At 40.1% G+C, this 15849-nt stretch overlaps 1 protein-coding gene across 1 annotated transcript in view; it reads right to left on the bottom strand.

Annotated features, from left to right (window-relative positions):
• Nucleotides 1-15849, bottom strand: part of HERC1 (HECT and RLD domain containing E3 ubiquitin protein ligase family member 1) — a 104101-nt gene that overhangs the window by 57114 nt on the left and 31138 nt on the right. Inside the window, exons 16-31 of the mRNA XM_069980563.1 lie at nt 15349-15501; nt 14569-14701; nt 13576-13767; nt 13191-13412; nt 12747-12920; nt 12540-12654; nt 11840-11960; nt 11047-11218; nt 9071-9395; nt 7767-7887; nt 7409-7457; nt 6090-6352; nt 4963-5181; nt 3035-3155; nt 2466-2703; nt 755-924 (exon numbers count right to left, since the gene is read on the bottom strand). Of these exons, the coding sequence (XP_069836664.1) occupies nt 755-924; nt 2466-2703; nt 3035-3155; nt 4963-5181; nt 6090-6352; nt 7409-7457; nt 7767-7887; nt 9071-9395; nt 11047-11218; nt 11840-11960; nt 12540-12654; nt 12747-12920; nt 13191-13412; nt 13576-13767; nt 14569-14701; nt 15349-15501 (2788 nt within the window). The remainder of the gene's footprint in view (nt 1-754; nt 925-2465; nt 2704-3034; nt 3156-4962; nt 5182-6089; nt 6353-7408; nt 7458-7766; nt 7888-9070; nt 9396-11046; nt 11219-11839; nt 11961-12539; nt 12655-12746; nt 12921-13190; nt 13413-13575; nt 13768-14568; nt 14702-15348; nt 15502-15849) is intronic.

Genomic DNA, 15849 nt, shown 5'->3' with positions numbered 1-15849 from the left:
ATATAAAGTCAATGAACCAGTTAGTCAATGAATCAGTATATTGAATCAGTATAATTTTGAAGTTTGGGAAGAAACCCCATGCAAACTATATGCAAATTAAACATTTATTTAGATCTAAACACAGGACCTTGAGGGTGCAAAAAAAAAAAAAAAAAAAAAAAAAAAAAAAAAAAAAAAGAGTTTCCCTCAGCTTAGGTTTTTCATTCCCAACAAGTTTAACAACTTAGAATTTTAGTCTGCAATACCAGCAGACTACAAAGCTGGATGTACAGGCATGGTGGGAATTGTAGTTTTGCAACAGCTGGAGAGCCAAAGGTTCCCCACCCTTGCACAGTCTATACAGTTGTCTTGGCCAGAAAGCACATACAAATCTGCACCCACATCCCTGCTAAGCAGTGCTGCTGGACTTTAGGTTCTAGCATAGGATGCTGCTCTGAGCCATTGGATTAATCTTTATAGGTACCATCCTATTCATCTCTATAACAATTCTGCACAATGGCCTGAAATCCTTTCACATACATACGTTGCCTGTTGCAGAGACATAGGCCAGAAAATTCAGGGACAGAGACAAGCTGAACATGAATAGGCATATATGTTCGAGAATCAGGTAAGAGTTAGGCCTTGCTACATAAAATAATGGAAATTCATGGCACATAAGAAGATTATGATAACTGGAGAGGATGCAACATTTTTAACTTTTAATTGGGAATCAAATGAAAAGTGGTCACATTTTTTTTTTAAGTGTAATTGTTACCTCTAAAGTCCTTTCTTTCACTCTCCCCTAATAGCTCTGATTTCTTCTCCTCCTCATTTTCACCAATGGTGGGCACAACTCCAGCCTGAGAAAGAAGGTTCTTCAGCTGGCTACAGAGCAGGTCCAAAAGAGACTGTACCACTTTAGGGCTTAGTTTATCGGCATAAGTCCTGTAAAGAAATACCAATCTATGCATAAACCTATATTTAGTACACCTTAGTAAACTGCTTATAAAAATTATGTCGCACATACTTTTAGAGCAAAGCTATTGCCTATACTAAAAGGTTTGATTGATGCATAGCACCAAAAAGCATGCCAAACGCACACACATTATCCAGAAAAGATAAGCATCTTTCCCCCATTACTGATGCATATGCACTTCAATAAATACATGTCTAAGGCTACGTTCACACAGAGCAAAAGGAGCGGATTACGCAAGGAAATATTTCCGCCTGAAATCAACTGACGCTGAATTCCGAGCAGAATATAAGCAGAATGTAAGCAGAATCCCTGCGTATTCTACTAGAAAAGTGTTCAGCTCGTAATCAGCTCATGACAAATTCAGCGCGGAATACTCGAGGAATCCGCGCTGAATCCGCATGCATTCAGCGCTGAAATTCAGCGAGTATTTGGTGAGTAAACTAGACTATACCAGAACATATACTAGAATCCTCCTCCCCCCCCTTTTCCCCATTTCCACGCTGATTCAGCGAGTAATTTCCGCTTGTATTACGCTTGCATTCCGCGCTGAATACGCGCGTATTCCGCGCTGAAACAGAAAATCAGAGCCCCATTGGTTTGTATAGGCTTCCGCTAGTGGAAGAATGAACATGTTCATTCTTCTGGCGGAAAGCGGATTAGTTCAGTGCGGAAATTCCACTGTGTGAACTGCAGAGCAGAATTTCCATTCAACACAATGGAAATTAGCTCTGCACCTATTTTAACGGCTGAAATTTCAGCGCTGATTCAGCGCAGAAATTCAGCTGCTTTTGCTCAGTGGGAACGAGCCCTAAAACAAAGAAAGAGCATAAGCTAATCCCTTATGTCCCAAACAATAAAATGAAGGAAGGTTGCACACATATAGCCACCTGTCCATGGGGACATTTCACCTCAAGATTAGCAGGGCTCAAGTACTCTACTAAATATGTTTAGTTTGAAGGCCATATTACACAAAGCAATTATTGGCCGTATTCGCCCGATATCGGCCTCTACAGCAATAATCGCCTCATGTAATAGAAGACAACGATCAGCCGACATGTACGATGTCAGCTGATCGTTGTCTTTCAACACATTGAAAAATCAATGATCATGATAGAAGCAATCTGCTGGCCCCCCGACGCCCTCCCTGAGCTTTTACCCGCTGGCTGCCAGCACGGGTAATAGCGTCGGCAGCAAGCGGGAAACGAGGCGTAAGCGCAGATCTGACAGGTCAGCGGTCGCTTGCTCCCTCTTGTTGCCCCGTGTAATAGGGGCTTTAGTATTTTGCATGAGATGCTACCTATGAATAAGCATTTCTATAAATGCTTTGTTAGTGACAATAAGCTGGTGTAAAACTGTTAAAAAGTAGAGATGGGCGAATCTGCTCTAAGTTTGGCTGCATCCAGCTTCTCCAGACAGCAGGATTCACATGCTGATCGTACAGATTCCTGAAAACAAACTTTTTGCAGGTTAGCTTATCTCTATTAAAAAGTAGTAACTTGCAAATACTCACCCTGTAGTAATTGCAAGGATCTGGAGCAGCCTAGTGCTAGCTACTTTAAGTGCAGTGCTCAGCTGAGACACTCCAGACTTTGGCAGCAGTTGGAGAGGTTGTCCAAGCATAGTCTCTGTGCCACAGAGTTGGGACAGAACACTAAGTAAGCCAGTGGAAATCGCAAGAGAAACATCCACTGGCTGATAACGGACACTAAGGGCAAAGACTGTCACCAACAGAAGGCGTTGCTGGGCTTCTGAAACAAGAAAGATCAGCTTAGAAGTATACTATAGTTTCTACACAGACAAAATGAATAATCAGCAATAGCTGACTGTAAATGTACACTGATTGCCGCCATCTCACCAGAATATAGGATTTTTTTCATATATAGAATATAGGATCACATAATAGAAAATAAACATTGTACCATAAAAAGATATAGTTTTAGGATGTGCTTTGGATTTCACTTTCAAGTCAGGATGTCTGCTCGCTTTTCTTTTTTTTTTTTTTTTCAAATGCTGTGTAAATAAATGTTTCAGAATGCACTTCTTAACAAGCCCTAAAGATGGGCAACTGAAGCAACTTACCCACATGGTGTTTGTTTGTCTGCAGAGCCCGGTCTAGAGTAGCAGAAAGTTGTTGATAGATTTTGTGCACAGCTTTCTGGATCTCAATCTGTATGGCCCTTTTTGAAGCCCTTATTCCATCCTGAAAAAATAATACCATTACATAATAATAAGCGGGCCTCGATATGTTGTGCAGTGCATATGATTGACTTCAAGGTTATAGTAAAGTGTAGATGTTATTTAAAAAAAAAAAATTGCCATGTCCTATAAACACAACCCTATGTCTCTCCTCACTACAGGAACTTTAATATATGTATAGTGGTGCCTTGGATTATGAGCATAATTTGTTCCGGGACTGCGCTTGTAATCCAAATGACTCTTAAACCAAAGCAAATTTTCCCATAAGGAATCATTGAAATGCAGAAAATTGGTTCCACACCCCATAAATAATGATTTTGTTTATTCTGAATAACATGTAGAACAGATGAAACAAACATTTAGAAAGCTGGATATGTCATATTATAAGTTACTGTACAGCACAGCAATCAGCATGTGTATTATGTAGCAGCAGTTTGTCGATACAGGATGAAACTGCAGATCCCCATAATGCAGTAGCGTAGTACAACAGGCTAGAATAGAGAAGCAGGGCTGCTGTCAGAGGTCTGTGTGGTCACATGACCACAATGGGGAAGGGGTGTGTGTTCAGCATGGACCAATCAGGAAAAGAGAATCACAGAGCTGTACAGAAGGACAGTGACAGGAAAAAAAGCAGTGTGCATAGCAGAGTGTAAGTGCAGGCACATTATAGCAGGAATGGAGAGGATGGGAAACAAGGGCTGACAGAGACTGCAGGGAGCATGAAGGAATAAGCAGGTCATATGAGGGCACATAAATGCAGCACTCCAGGAGCTATGAAGAGATTACCTCCAAAGTCCTGTCCCCTGACGCAAGCCCCGTCTGAAGGGAATCTGCTATGATTTGGAAGGTGAGGGAGACTTCCTGGGGCACAGTACAGTGCTGTAGACGCCGCTAAGCAGACCATGCCCCTCCCAGACTTTCCCTCCCACCCAGTACAAGGAGCACTTAGAATAAAGCAATGCTCTTAAACCAAGTTACAATTTTGAAAAACTGTGAGCTCTACTTGCAAAACCCTCTCAATCCAAGTTAAACCAAGGTACCACTGTATATATGGCAATAGCACTTAATTTTATCTATAATAAGTCAAAATATTCTCCCCCCCCCCCCCCCCCCCAAGTTCATTTTTATTAGTAGATCAAAATGTAATCTAAGTGACATTCACATCTTCTTCTATCATTGAGAATTCATTGTGCTACACTAGAGAACACTCAAAGCAGGGTTGCAGGCCTGGTTTTCCTTTTTCTCTGGTTAACTTATTTCAAAAGTTAGAGACAGTCAATTTTTTTTTTTTTACTACAACCAGACTGGATAACCAAAAGGAATTATAAAGATAATAAGCTATAAAGGTCTATAGATCAAAAAATTAGTATGAAGGTAATATTTAGTATAAAGCTGTAGAATGCTGATTATACCGATTTATTATTTATTTTTAAAGCACCTTTGATTCCAGAGCGTTATACAAGCCATAAGGGTTAACAAACAGAATGTTACAAAAAAGAAACAGAAACCTTACAAGAATAAAGGTAAATGGCAGAATGGTAAAAATGGAGAGAGGGTAAAGAGGTGGAGATAAACAACATCCCTAGTTTTAAGATATCACAAATGAAAAAGTTTTTAGTTAAAAAAGAAAATGTTAATTAATTTACAGACAACAGGCAACCCTGAGTGAAAGGACACTGAATTATTAACTATTATTAATTATTAACACGAGCAACAAACCTGTTTGCAAGGGTTTCTACTTTAAAGATTTATTCTGTAAAAAAACAAAACAAAAACACACACACACACACACACACACACACACACTTTACCTGGTAATGATGAAGGTGGACACTCTCTCCTTTAGTGCCTGTGTGGCCAACTGTACCTAGTCCAAAACACCCTGCAAGAAACTGTAGCCTCACAGAAGTAAGTAAGGATGAGGACTGAAAGGTAGTAAGTGACTGCCGACTGCCTGATGTTTGAGCATTTTCCTTCTCCTCCATCCCAGACAGAAGAACAAGGATCTGGTGCAAAGCCTCCAAGCGCAACTAGAAGGACATAGTATATATTGATGACATGCTATCGTTTTACACAAACACTACTGTATACTTGTATTACTAAATATAACTTTTCTTTTCTTTTACAGTTTCTGTAATACCATCCACCCCAAAGTACAGTATATATGAAGCTAAATGTATTAAGCACCTTACCATCTACACCCAAGACTTCCTATACCCAAAAGTGCTTCCGGAATATGCATAACAATGGAGTATGTGTACCTGATACACAATTAGGCTATGTTCACACTACGTATATTTCCGGCAGTAGTGTGAACCGCGAATATACGCACGTAGTTTTGAGGTTGATGCGTTCGATTGAAAGTATACGATATACGCCCGCACAATGCACACTACGTATGAGCCTACGGCCGGATTGTATAAGGCGCCGTGAAAAATGAACACGACCATTGTTTGAGGACGGAAATGTTCCAACTCACGGCTGTGGATTTCCATGCGGTCCCGTACGGAGTACTTATTTCAGCCAAATTGAACTTGATTTTTAGAAACAAAAGGTTCTGTGTGTTTTATTGGGCTGGGCGAAGATTTCCAAGTAAATGACCTGTTTCAGATCGCTTCGAAACAAGCTAGGAAGCATAACTGTACTACGGGCGTATGTTCGCGGTTCGCCCGCATGTTCGCAATCCGGCCGCATGTCCATTTTTCCCACGGCCGTAGTTTCAGCCGCACATGTCCGGCGGCGTACGAACTACGGCCGGACATATATGTAGTGTGAACATAGCCTTAAAGAAGCAATAAACAAATAATTTTGCATTCAATAAGTCTAAAAATGTCTTCTATATTCATAAAATGTCGCAAGAAAACTTTTTTATGATGAAACACGCAACAATACTATAAAACACAACAAAATTAGATTTACAGAGTATAAAAAGGAATACCTCAGCACGGAGCTGCTGCTGTTCCATTGCAATTACGCATGCCTGGGGAGAGCTAGACATTCCTTCCTCTGGCTCTTTAAACCCTGGAGAGCTTCCTACATCTCCACTTACAAAGCTAAGAACATTGTCAATTAGTGTATGCACACCAAGAGATTTGCTATGTTCTGCATCAGTCTCAAAGCCACAAGATAAGCCACACAGCCAATCCCGATTGTGCTTCAGCCGGGCCCAAGAATCATTGGCAGGATGCTCAGATGGGGACACTGCAGAAAAATGGAGATTAAAACTCAGGGAGGTCTGAAGATGTAGAGCCGATGGGTATTGATGCTTTCATGTATAATGATACTGAGTATGTCTGTTGTTAAAAATTAATTTATAGCAAGTCAGGTTCCTGAAATGAAACAGACTTCCATAGAAGATAATGTTAGATAGAACATTTTAAAGCCATTTAGAGATTGAGCTAAATATTTGGCTTCTTTCAAGCCATTGTGTGAGAACACCTGAAGGTACATACTCATCATCTTTATACGACATGGCATTTTTGTTTTTTCCTTTCTCTCCCTGCTCAGCACAGTTGCTTTCATAGCATGTGCTTATGAAGCGGATGATATAATGAAAGCTCCCTTTTAGCAGGCCAAAGCACAGTGAGTTCATACAATGAATAAAATCAAAAACTTAAACATGAAAGGCAATAAGCTAGCTTGAAGGAAGCCAAATAGACGAGGATAAAAGGAGAACATGCCGTTAAGTACTTGCTTGGCGATCTTCTTTTTCCGGGGGCTCAACAGGCCGAGGGGGGACAAGTGGACTAAGGACCCGGTATCATCAGAGAAAACCACACGTTTTTATAAAGGAAACACAGAGAGGAAATGGAAAGGAGGTCCAGCTTACCCCTGTTAATTTCTAATGGAGTGACAGAAATGTGGCAATCTAGCCTTCTTGAGTAAAGAGTATATTCTCCCTTTCATTTAGTAATTTCACAATTATTTTACATCAGCTGACTTATGCATTTCTGAATAAGTATCTAAAGTATATGGAAAACACTCCATAAAACTACTCTCATTCAGTAATTACACTATGAACTGCTTTTCACTAAAACTTTTTATGTTTGCTATCTGTCATAGATGTGCCTGAATGCAGATTGTTACAGCAAATGTATTCTGATGTCCATTTCAGTGATTTAAGTGTGGATGCCAGATAATATATAGTTATATACACTGCCACCATAAGTCCATCCATGCTTCACTTTGTGTGACAATAAAAATGCAGACAACATGACATACAGAAAATGATGCTTTATACAACTGGAAATGTCTCACCTCGTTTTCTATGAGATGAGAGGTCAGAGTCTGTGTTCTGTCTACCACTCTGTAATGAAATGTTTAGAAGAATTATGAATATAAGTAAATACATTATAAATAATACTTCAAAATTAGTGTCTTGAGGACAGAATGGAAACATCTAGTTATAAATTGCATATATAGCAATAAAGTAATAAAGTGGTTAACATACAGAAAAGGTAAATTACTTAAACAATTCACGATATAGAAAAATTCAGATTTTCAATAGTAATGTTTGTTTGTTTTTTCAAGTAAATTTTCTGGTAATCTTAAATGTTTCCACAACTGCATAAGTGCATTTCAATGGATGTATACAATCTCCCCAAAAAACCCTCACCATGGCATATCCCTCCTCATCAGATTCAGGCTGGGAAAGGTCAGACTCGCTCCTAGATTTGATAAGTCTGTAGCTGGGAAGTGAATGGACGGTTCTCCTCTCTGCTGTTAAACTTTCACTCCTGGAAAAAAAGGCAGAAGTTTAATAAAGAATGATAAACCTGCTACATACTGTTATTGCTTAGTCATAACATTAAAGGGGTAGTGCGGCGCTAAACATTTATTCACTAAATAACACATTATAAAGTTATACAACTTTGTAATATGCGTTATGTAAGTGAATGGCCCCATTCCCCGTGTTCCCCCCCACCCCGGAAGTGTGGTGCATTATACTCACCGCATTACTGTCAACCCCCGACCGCCATCTTGGGACAATGACGACATCTTCGGGAGGCCGGCCAGCCGTCCCTCATGCTGGCCCCTCTCTGCCGCGTCATTAGCTGCTCAGCCGCGATTGGCTGAGCAGAGTTATGCAGTTGTATAACTTTGTAATGTGTGTTATTTAGTGAATAAATGTTTAGCGCCGCACTACCCCTTTAAAACCACTGGAGTAATAAAATAATTATTTAATGAGAATAGCAGCCGTCAAGATGTGGGGGATATATTAAACAGTAAGTAAATTAGCCAGTTCTTGAGGCTGATGTCTTGGAAGAAGAAAAATGGGCAAGAATAGATATGAAAAACTGTGACAAGGGCTTTGTCACTGTAAAACAGTATCCGAGCATCTCCAACATGGAACATCTTACAGGAAAGTGGGGTGCTCTCAATAAGTATTGGTTAATACCTACCAAAAGAGGTCTGAGGAAAGATGCCCCAGACTCACTGATGCACAATGGAAGCAAAGGCTAGCCAGCCAAAATTAATGCTGGCTATGACTGACTAAAAGCTATCACAACACACAGTGCATCGCAGGATGCAGCATTTAACCAGTAGGAGCATCCATACTGACCTCGAAAATATGCACTAGAGCATCTATACCGTACAACAAGGCAATAAAAGAAGATGGATTAGTCTGAAGAAGCACATTTTCCTTTACATTATGAACATCTGCAACTGTGGAATGTTATAAAGAGTTTAGGGTGCTGATTCCGCCTCCAGACTACCTATATTTGTATCTGATGATAACCATGAAGGTTACACCCGACAGCATACAGGATGTTTTTGATGAAAGATTAGAAAGATGGTCTTAATGTTCTGGCTAATTGTTGTATGTTAAACATTACACCTTTTTAACTCTTGCCAATTTGTGACAAAGAATTGATCAGGGCTCTATGAAACATCACACTTTATGTTCAAAACTGCTACCTTGTCATAGCTGCTGTAGCTTCATGGGTTGCCACTGATGAAACTTGTTGCTGTCCATCTTCTGTTGGTGTGTCCAGCTGATCAATTACAGGACTGATGCCAAGCAGAAGAAGGGCACAGCGGTGGATGACGGAATTACAAGCTGCGGTGTACAGGTCCTGACCTTCTGCGAGTTGCCCACTGTCCCTTCTTCCCTGCACCAACTGCTGCTGTGGCTCCTCCTCTCTGGCACCTGGGCCAGTGGTCCCAGTTGAGCCAATGCTCATTCTGTCCCGTTCTCGGCTGCGTGCCACCTCGCGGGCTGATAGGAAACATTGAAATATTTCTGTAAGGTGCAACACAAGAGAGACAGGAGGGGAGCTTAGGACAGGAGAGCAGTAATATGATTGACCTGGGGTGATATCACTATCAGAAGGGGCATGATGAAGCAGTATTATTTTTTTGTAATAATATATTTTAGGATTAATTCACTTAACTCCTGTCAAAACCTTGCTCCCCTGGATTAAAAAAAAAAAATATAATACAAAAGATACAGGTCCCTGAATATGGATTTAGATATTTTTTTTTAAGCATTTGTGTGTTTGACAATTACTTTAAAAGCTATGTGGAATTCTAACTTGAAGCTCAAAATATGGGACACATATGGGGCATAAGAAGTTGATAGGATGACAAAGGTTTCCTCTACATTAATGAGTTTACTTATTCTTAAGAAAACATGGACAGGGAAAACAAGTCACCACAACAACAACAACCAAACGTTTGTATCCATAAAGCAATGTCAGCTACAGAGAAGTGGCCAGAAGACATTGCGGATGACACGGCAGCATACTGTATGTGCTACATACCTTGTTAAACTTTCAACAAAAGCACTTAAAGAGAATAAATTACAAAAAAAAAAATTGTGCCTGAAGCTCTAAATAAAAAATATAATCTCCTGAGCTGCATCTAAATTATACGTATGTAGGTATTGAGGCAGTCCTTAGCAGCTAAGTAGTCACAGCGGGCAGGAAACGTCTTTGGTAATCACGTCTCTCTGGGAGTGTCTGTGCTTAGGTGGGAGTGTCAGCCCCCTCTGTGATGCTACTGGCTCCTATGCTAAGAAAATGTGTGATTACACAGCTGTGACTACTTAGCTTAGGACCACCCAAGGCCCGCATAGGTATAATTTAGATACAGCGCAACACACTTAAAAAGTACATTTTCCGCTTGTTTACATTTATTATCGGGCCTTCATCGGCCCGTGAAATAGTACCCTAACACTGATATCGATTACTTATACGGTTGGAGACAGTGCTGGTGCTATATAACACGATTTTCTTGTGATTGGTTCCCTTTAACAGGAATCTGTTAGCACCCAGTCCTGGAGGTGGCTAGTGTTCAATCCCCTGCCGTGACGTTTCGGGAGGCAAATGAGTAATGGAGCTCTGCCTCCAAAAACATCACAGCAGGGAAGGAAATGCTAGTCACTCACAGTACTTGTAACACACAACTAGAAAAAAAACTGCATGGTTGACAAAGGAATAAAAGTCTACTTGAAGATCACTAAAAAGTGAGTGATGCTTCAGATTTTTATTTTTATCTATTGGCAATTAGAAATATTAAGTAGTCTAATGTTGTGTTTAAACAGAGATATTTATCTGACAGATTTTTAAAGTCAAAGCCAGGAACAGACTATAACCAGGGGACAGGTCAGAAGGGAAAGACTGAGATTCCTCCTCTTTTCAAATCCATTCCTGGCTTTGACTTAAAAAACCTGTCAGATTAAATCTCTGTGTGTAAAAGCAACATAATAAATGCTTGTCTTTTCATATGTTATTATATGTGCAGGTTTTGTGTGTGTGTGTGTGTGTGTGTATAATCAATGCTGTATACATTTCATACAGTCAATCTTCTATTTCATCCATTAGATCTAACCAAAGAGCTAAACTCAAAAAAAAAAATAATATAAATAATAATAATGATATTTAGATACTCACTGCCAGCAGTAAGAAGTTCATGTTCACGGTCTTCCTCCTCTTCTTCCTGTTCAGGATGTCCCTCTTCTCTTTCTCTTTCTGCTTGTTCCTCTAATTCAGCTTCCTCATCTATTGTCCTAGTAAAGGAGTTTTCTTGGGAGCCTAAATCAGCAGATTCTTGGTTTTCTGATACCTGACAAAATGCAAAAAAGTAGTACACAAATATCAAGACTAGAAAGTTAAAAGATTAAAAGAATCCTCACATTTTTCTTCTCAAATGAGACACATTTTCTTCTCAAATGAGACAATGTTTGTACTGCTGCTTCATTCATAGCCTATGGGAACAGCCAGTATTAACCAATGTCTGCCACTCTACTCCCATAGGAGACTAGGCATCTGGTTCTCAAGTTCTGTAGTGGTTTCAAGTGAAACCCTCCTTTCTTTTGATCATACACTGAACTCCTATTCCTGTGCATAGGGAATAAGTGTTAAAACAGGGACAACTGGGTTTTTCCCTACATGATGAAGTGATGGCATAATAGTAGGATATAACATCAGTTTTTTGAGCTGTGAAGACCCAATCTCTGGGACCCCCATGTTTATAAGAAAGAAGAGAACGCATCACAGGTGTAGTAAGGTTTTTCTCTGCACACTGGTGTTTCTGGAAACCTGGCTTAAATGAGCTGAAGCAGGCTTCTGGCACTTGCATGGGGTTATAATGCAGTGCCCAGCTGTGGGCATTAACCATACAGCCACTCACTTTACCCAGAAGTAAAAGGTCCTTATGTATTTGCATAGCGCACCCATAACATACCCATCTTTCCCTAGATGATGAGCGAGTCTGGATCAGTTCCATATTCTTGCAGGCAAGTAAGCGACTTCTAACCTTGTATACACATCGGAATACCTCAGCCAGTGCCTTCCCTGGCTGGTATCTAGGTAGACAAATAAAAATAATGAACATAATAAAGCAAAACTACTGAAACATCTCAGAGCAGAACACTGCACAGAATTATAATGCATATAAGTAAATATGTGACTTTTTTTGGGGGGGGTGTAAATTTTACTAATCTAGTATGTTACCCCATGTATTCATGTTACAGTTTCCTAAAATCGTGCAACTCTGTAGGAACCCATTACAAGCGTGGGCGGGAGCCATGTGATGACTTTGATAGATTAGATGGTAAGGGAAGTAAATGGAGGAGAAGATGTCCAGAACTGTAGGAGAAGGCTAATTTTCCCTATAATTGGCATGTCATAATTTTTTAGGAAGTGCTAATTGTGAATGTGCTCTACGGAGAGTATGTTTGTTCTTGTTTTTGGTCAATTGTGTAATTTTTGTTGGAAAAGACAAAACCGTTCTCCAATATTGTACGGTTTTTAATAAAAATTATCTAATTAAAAAGAAAAAAAAATACTGAGCAAATTACGCAAATTTGGCCACTTAAATGACTGCTATGAGCACATAAGCAAGAGTACATATATTTATGGTATAGCTAGAACACAAAACTGACCTGCTTTCACCTGAGGCTTGTGCCAGAAGCCCTGTATGCTTCAGAAGTGCGGCAAGAACAAAGCGTGATACAGTGTCCAGCAGCGACTCATTATTAATTGCAGCACTGTCCCAGTCTGGCATAGAGGAACATAGGATTATTCTTTATTATTTATTCCTTTATGGTGGAATACATATTAGGCTCAACTTTCATTTGATGTTCGTGTACCTTTACTAATGGCATAATCCTGCATACTAATCCACAAGCTGCGTGCTGGCTCCTTGGTGGACCCAACTGCTAAATCAACCAAAACTGAAACGTCTGGTCTCAACTTGTAATCAAATGTCTTCTGTTCTTCATTAGCAGATAATGCCACTTCCAGCAGAGCACTCATGCACTTGTCTATGGAAGATATATATTAATTACTGTTCTAAAAATAATACTGTTATTAAAAAAAAGCATACTGAAAATTGAAATAATTAAAAAGATTTTCCCGCCTTAGACATTTTGGCATATCCAGAGGGGAAGAAGAATGTGCCCAATTCTTTATTAAAAGCATCTTTCAGCCATTTATGCCACATCCTGTGGATATGCCATGGCTAAGAGAATATCCTTTTTAGCTTCATTTAATTGTATGCAAATTTTCAAGCTATGTCCTCTCCTCTAACTTACCCAACTGAGGAACATCCATCTCAATACCATTCCCAAACAGTGGTGTCTTTAACCAGTAGGCAGTATCCTGTTCCTCTGGTGATGTGGGGGATCCTTGCAGCATACCCCCTAAGCAGCGTCCAATAAGCAATGTAACAGTTCTCTCCAAGTCCACAAGCCAGACCCAAGACTGAGCTGGTGCAGGCAGCAATACACCTGCAGGGTCAACTTGTTCTGGTCCTCCTAAGTGTAACAAACAAATGTACAATTATAAAGTAATTTAGATCCCATATGTACTATCAATGTAGTAAGGGCTATTGCTCTACTTCCAGACTCACTTAGCATTTTAAATAAAATATTCATATGTCAGGAAAAACATAAATGCATGATAACACTGATCACTTACCATGAAGAGGCCATTGTAACTCCTGATCCTCCAAAAGAACAGCTGCAGGCAGCAACCTATTGAGGCAATCTAGTGGGGGCAGCAGGTCCAGTAGGTAACTTAGCAGGGGTCTCGCTACCCAAACTGGCAGTAACAGCAAGGCATTAATAAGCTGACATAGCATGCTTCCTGCTGCAGACACATAGACGACATCTAAACAGAGAAGATAACAAATGCAATGAGATTTCACATGCATTGTTCCCATGCTCTTGTTCCTATGTAAAAAAAAATATCTAGAAAAGTGTAGAAAAAACAATAGTAGGTGGTCTATACCTTCACACACACCAGGGTCATTTACTTAGAATTAAAAAATAAAAACATATGAAGTAGTATGCGTATTTACATTTGGAGTCAATGGGTAACAGCAACATACTTCAAATCTTTTTGCCAATGGTATATGTCAAGACATCATTGTAAGGTACACCTCTGAAGGTGGAAGGCTAAAGCGCACGGTACAGGCTTTGCATTCAGTGTCAGAGGTTATAATATAAGAGAAACAGATTGCTGAACTCAGGGAGACCAGCCAAACGACAACACTGCCGGCTGCTAGTGAAAGCGCTCAATGCAGTGAAGTCCTAGGTGCATTGCCCCCTGGGAAACAAATATGCAAAAGAGGAGCCCGTGGAGCCTCATTGAAGAGTCTCAAAACACAGGACTAGCCAGACATCCCTCCGGGAAGGACCCAGCCAGGGGGCAGCTCCTGTTAGGAAACCACCATATTAAGGGGCCCTATAAGTCAATGTAATGACAAGGGATAAACCAAGGCTAGGTAACCATCCATATTATTTACATTTGGAGTCAATGGGTAACAGCAACATACTTCAAATCTTTTTGCCAATGGTATATGTCAAGACATCTTTGTAAGGTACACCTCTGAAGGTGGAAGGCTAAAACGCACGGTACAGGCTTTGCATTCAGTGTCAGGGGTTATAACACACCTGCAGCATCACTTACCACGCAGTTTTTCACCCACACTTCCATTGCAGGGGCTATCTCTCAAAAGTGCAGCAGAGCGGGAGTAGATGTCTGTTGCATGAGGAAGCAGGAGCTGCAGATGTTTGTGAAGCAAAGCAACACTACTGGAGTTCTAAGGGAAAAAAAATGCACATTGGAAAATGTGTAAGCAATAGCATCCAGGTAAAAGTGAAATCAAACTGCAGAAACTTGTCCCCATTCTAAAGGAGAGGTTGTAAAACTACAACCCAATATTGGAGCATATAAAAGCAATTAACTGGAGCCACTCTGCTTAGGTCCTCGCACACTCAGTCCTGTGATGCATATGGTCCCTGTGTTTATAGTTGGTAAACCCTTTTGACTACAATATGTGGGTAACTGCACTGTTTGACACCTCTTATACAGGCCTAAAGCCTTAGTTTCCATTTGTTACTGGTTACATATCTGAAAGTACAAATCCATTACAATATGAAACACTGAACCAAAATAGAAGACTGATGTGCCATTCTAGTAATAAAATACCAGGAGTCTAAGCAATGGCAACAAGTTGAAGCCTTGCTACTTTTTCCCCATTGTAACTGATGCAATTGAGTAAAATGTATTCACACCATAGTTGTCAATTTTTTCCTGACAGATGTAACTAAGCATGGGTTTTCTTGTAAGGCACCATACATTTATTACAGACAACAGGCAAGTTATCGAAAGATCCTATTTTTGCTGAATACCCGATCACACTCACTATTGTACAACTACAATTTTGTAAGAGACAATATTACATACCTCACTTATGTTGTTGGTATGGCAATATGCTAGAAGCTGTTTCTGCAAAGAGCAAAGCAGCTCATGCAGATGAGCTGGTTGGCTATTTTCTGAAGAGGAGGACCCCACAATTAACTTATCACTGTTCTTTTCCAATTCTCCAAAAGCTTGGTCCTATTAAAATATAAAAGATGAATAAAAATCCAAGCCAAAGCAGAACACAGAACAGGTTGCCATTAAAGATGGCAAAGAAATGCACAGAATGGCCCACATTTATCAAACAAGACCACCAGCAATCTGTCTCAGACCGATAGCAACCAATCGCAGTCCATTTTGAGAAATGAAAACTGACAAAGGTGTCCCAGATTCTTGTCTCAGACAGACTGATAAATCTAGGCCAATGTTGAAGAGCATTGAAAGCAGCCTTCGCAGGAGTTTCCGGGGCTATGGATTACAAACAAAAAGTATAGCAGCAAAGTAAACCAGAGAGCAAAATAATAACAGCACCCCAAATCAGTGCTA

Source organism: Dendropsophus ebraccatus, chromosome 1, assembly GCF_027789765.1.
Source record: "Dendropsophus ebraccatus isolate aDenEbr1 chromosome 1, aDenEbr1.pat, whole genome shotgun sequence".
NCBI lineage: Eukaryota > Metazoa > Chordata > Amphibia > Anura > Hylidae > Dendropsophus > Dendropsophus ebraccatus.
The sequence above is the reverse complement of the archived record's forward strand: the minus strand, read 5'-3'. Positions and strand labels throughout refer to the sequence as shown.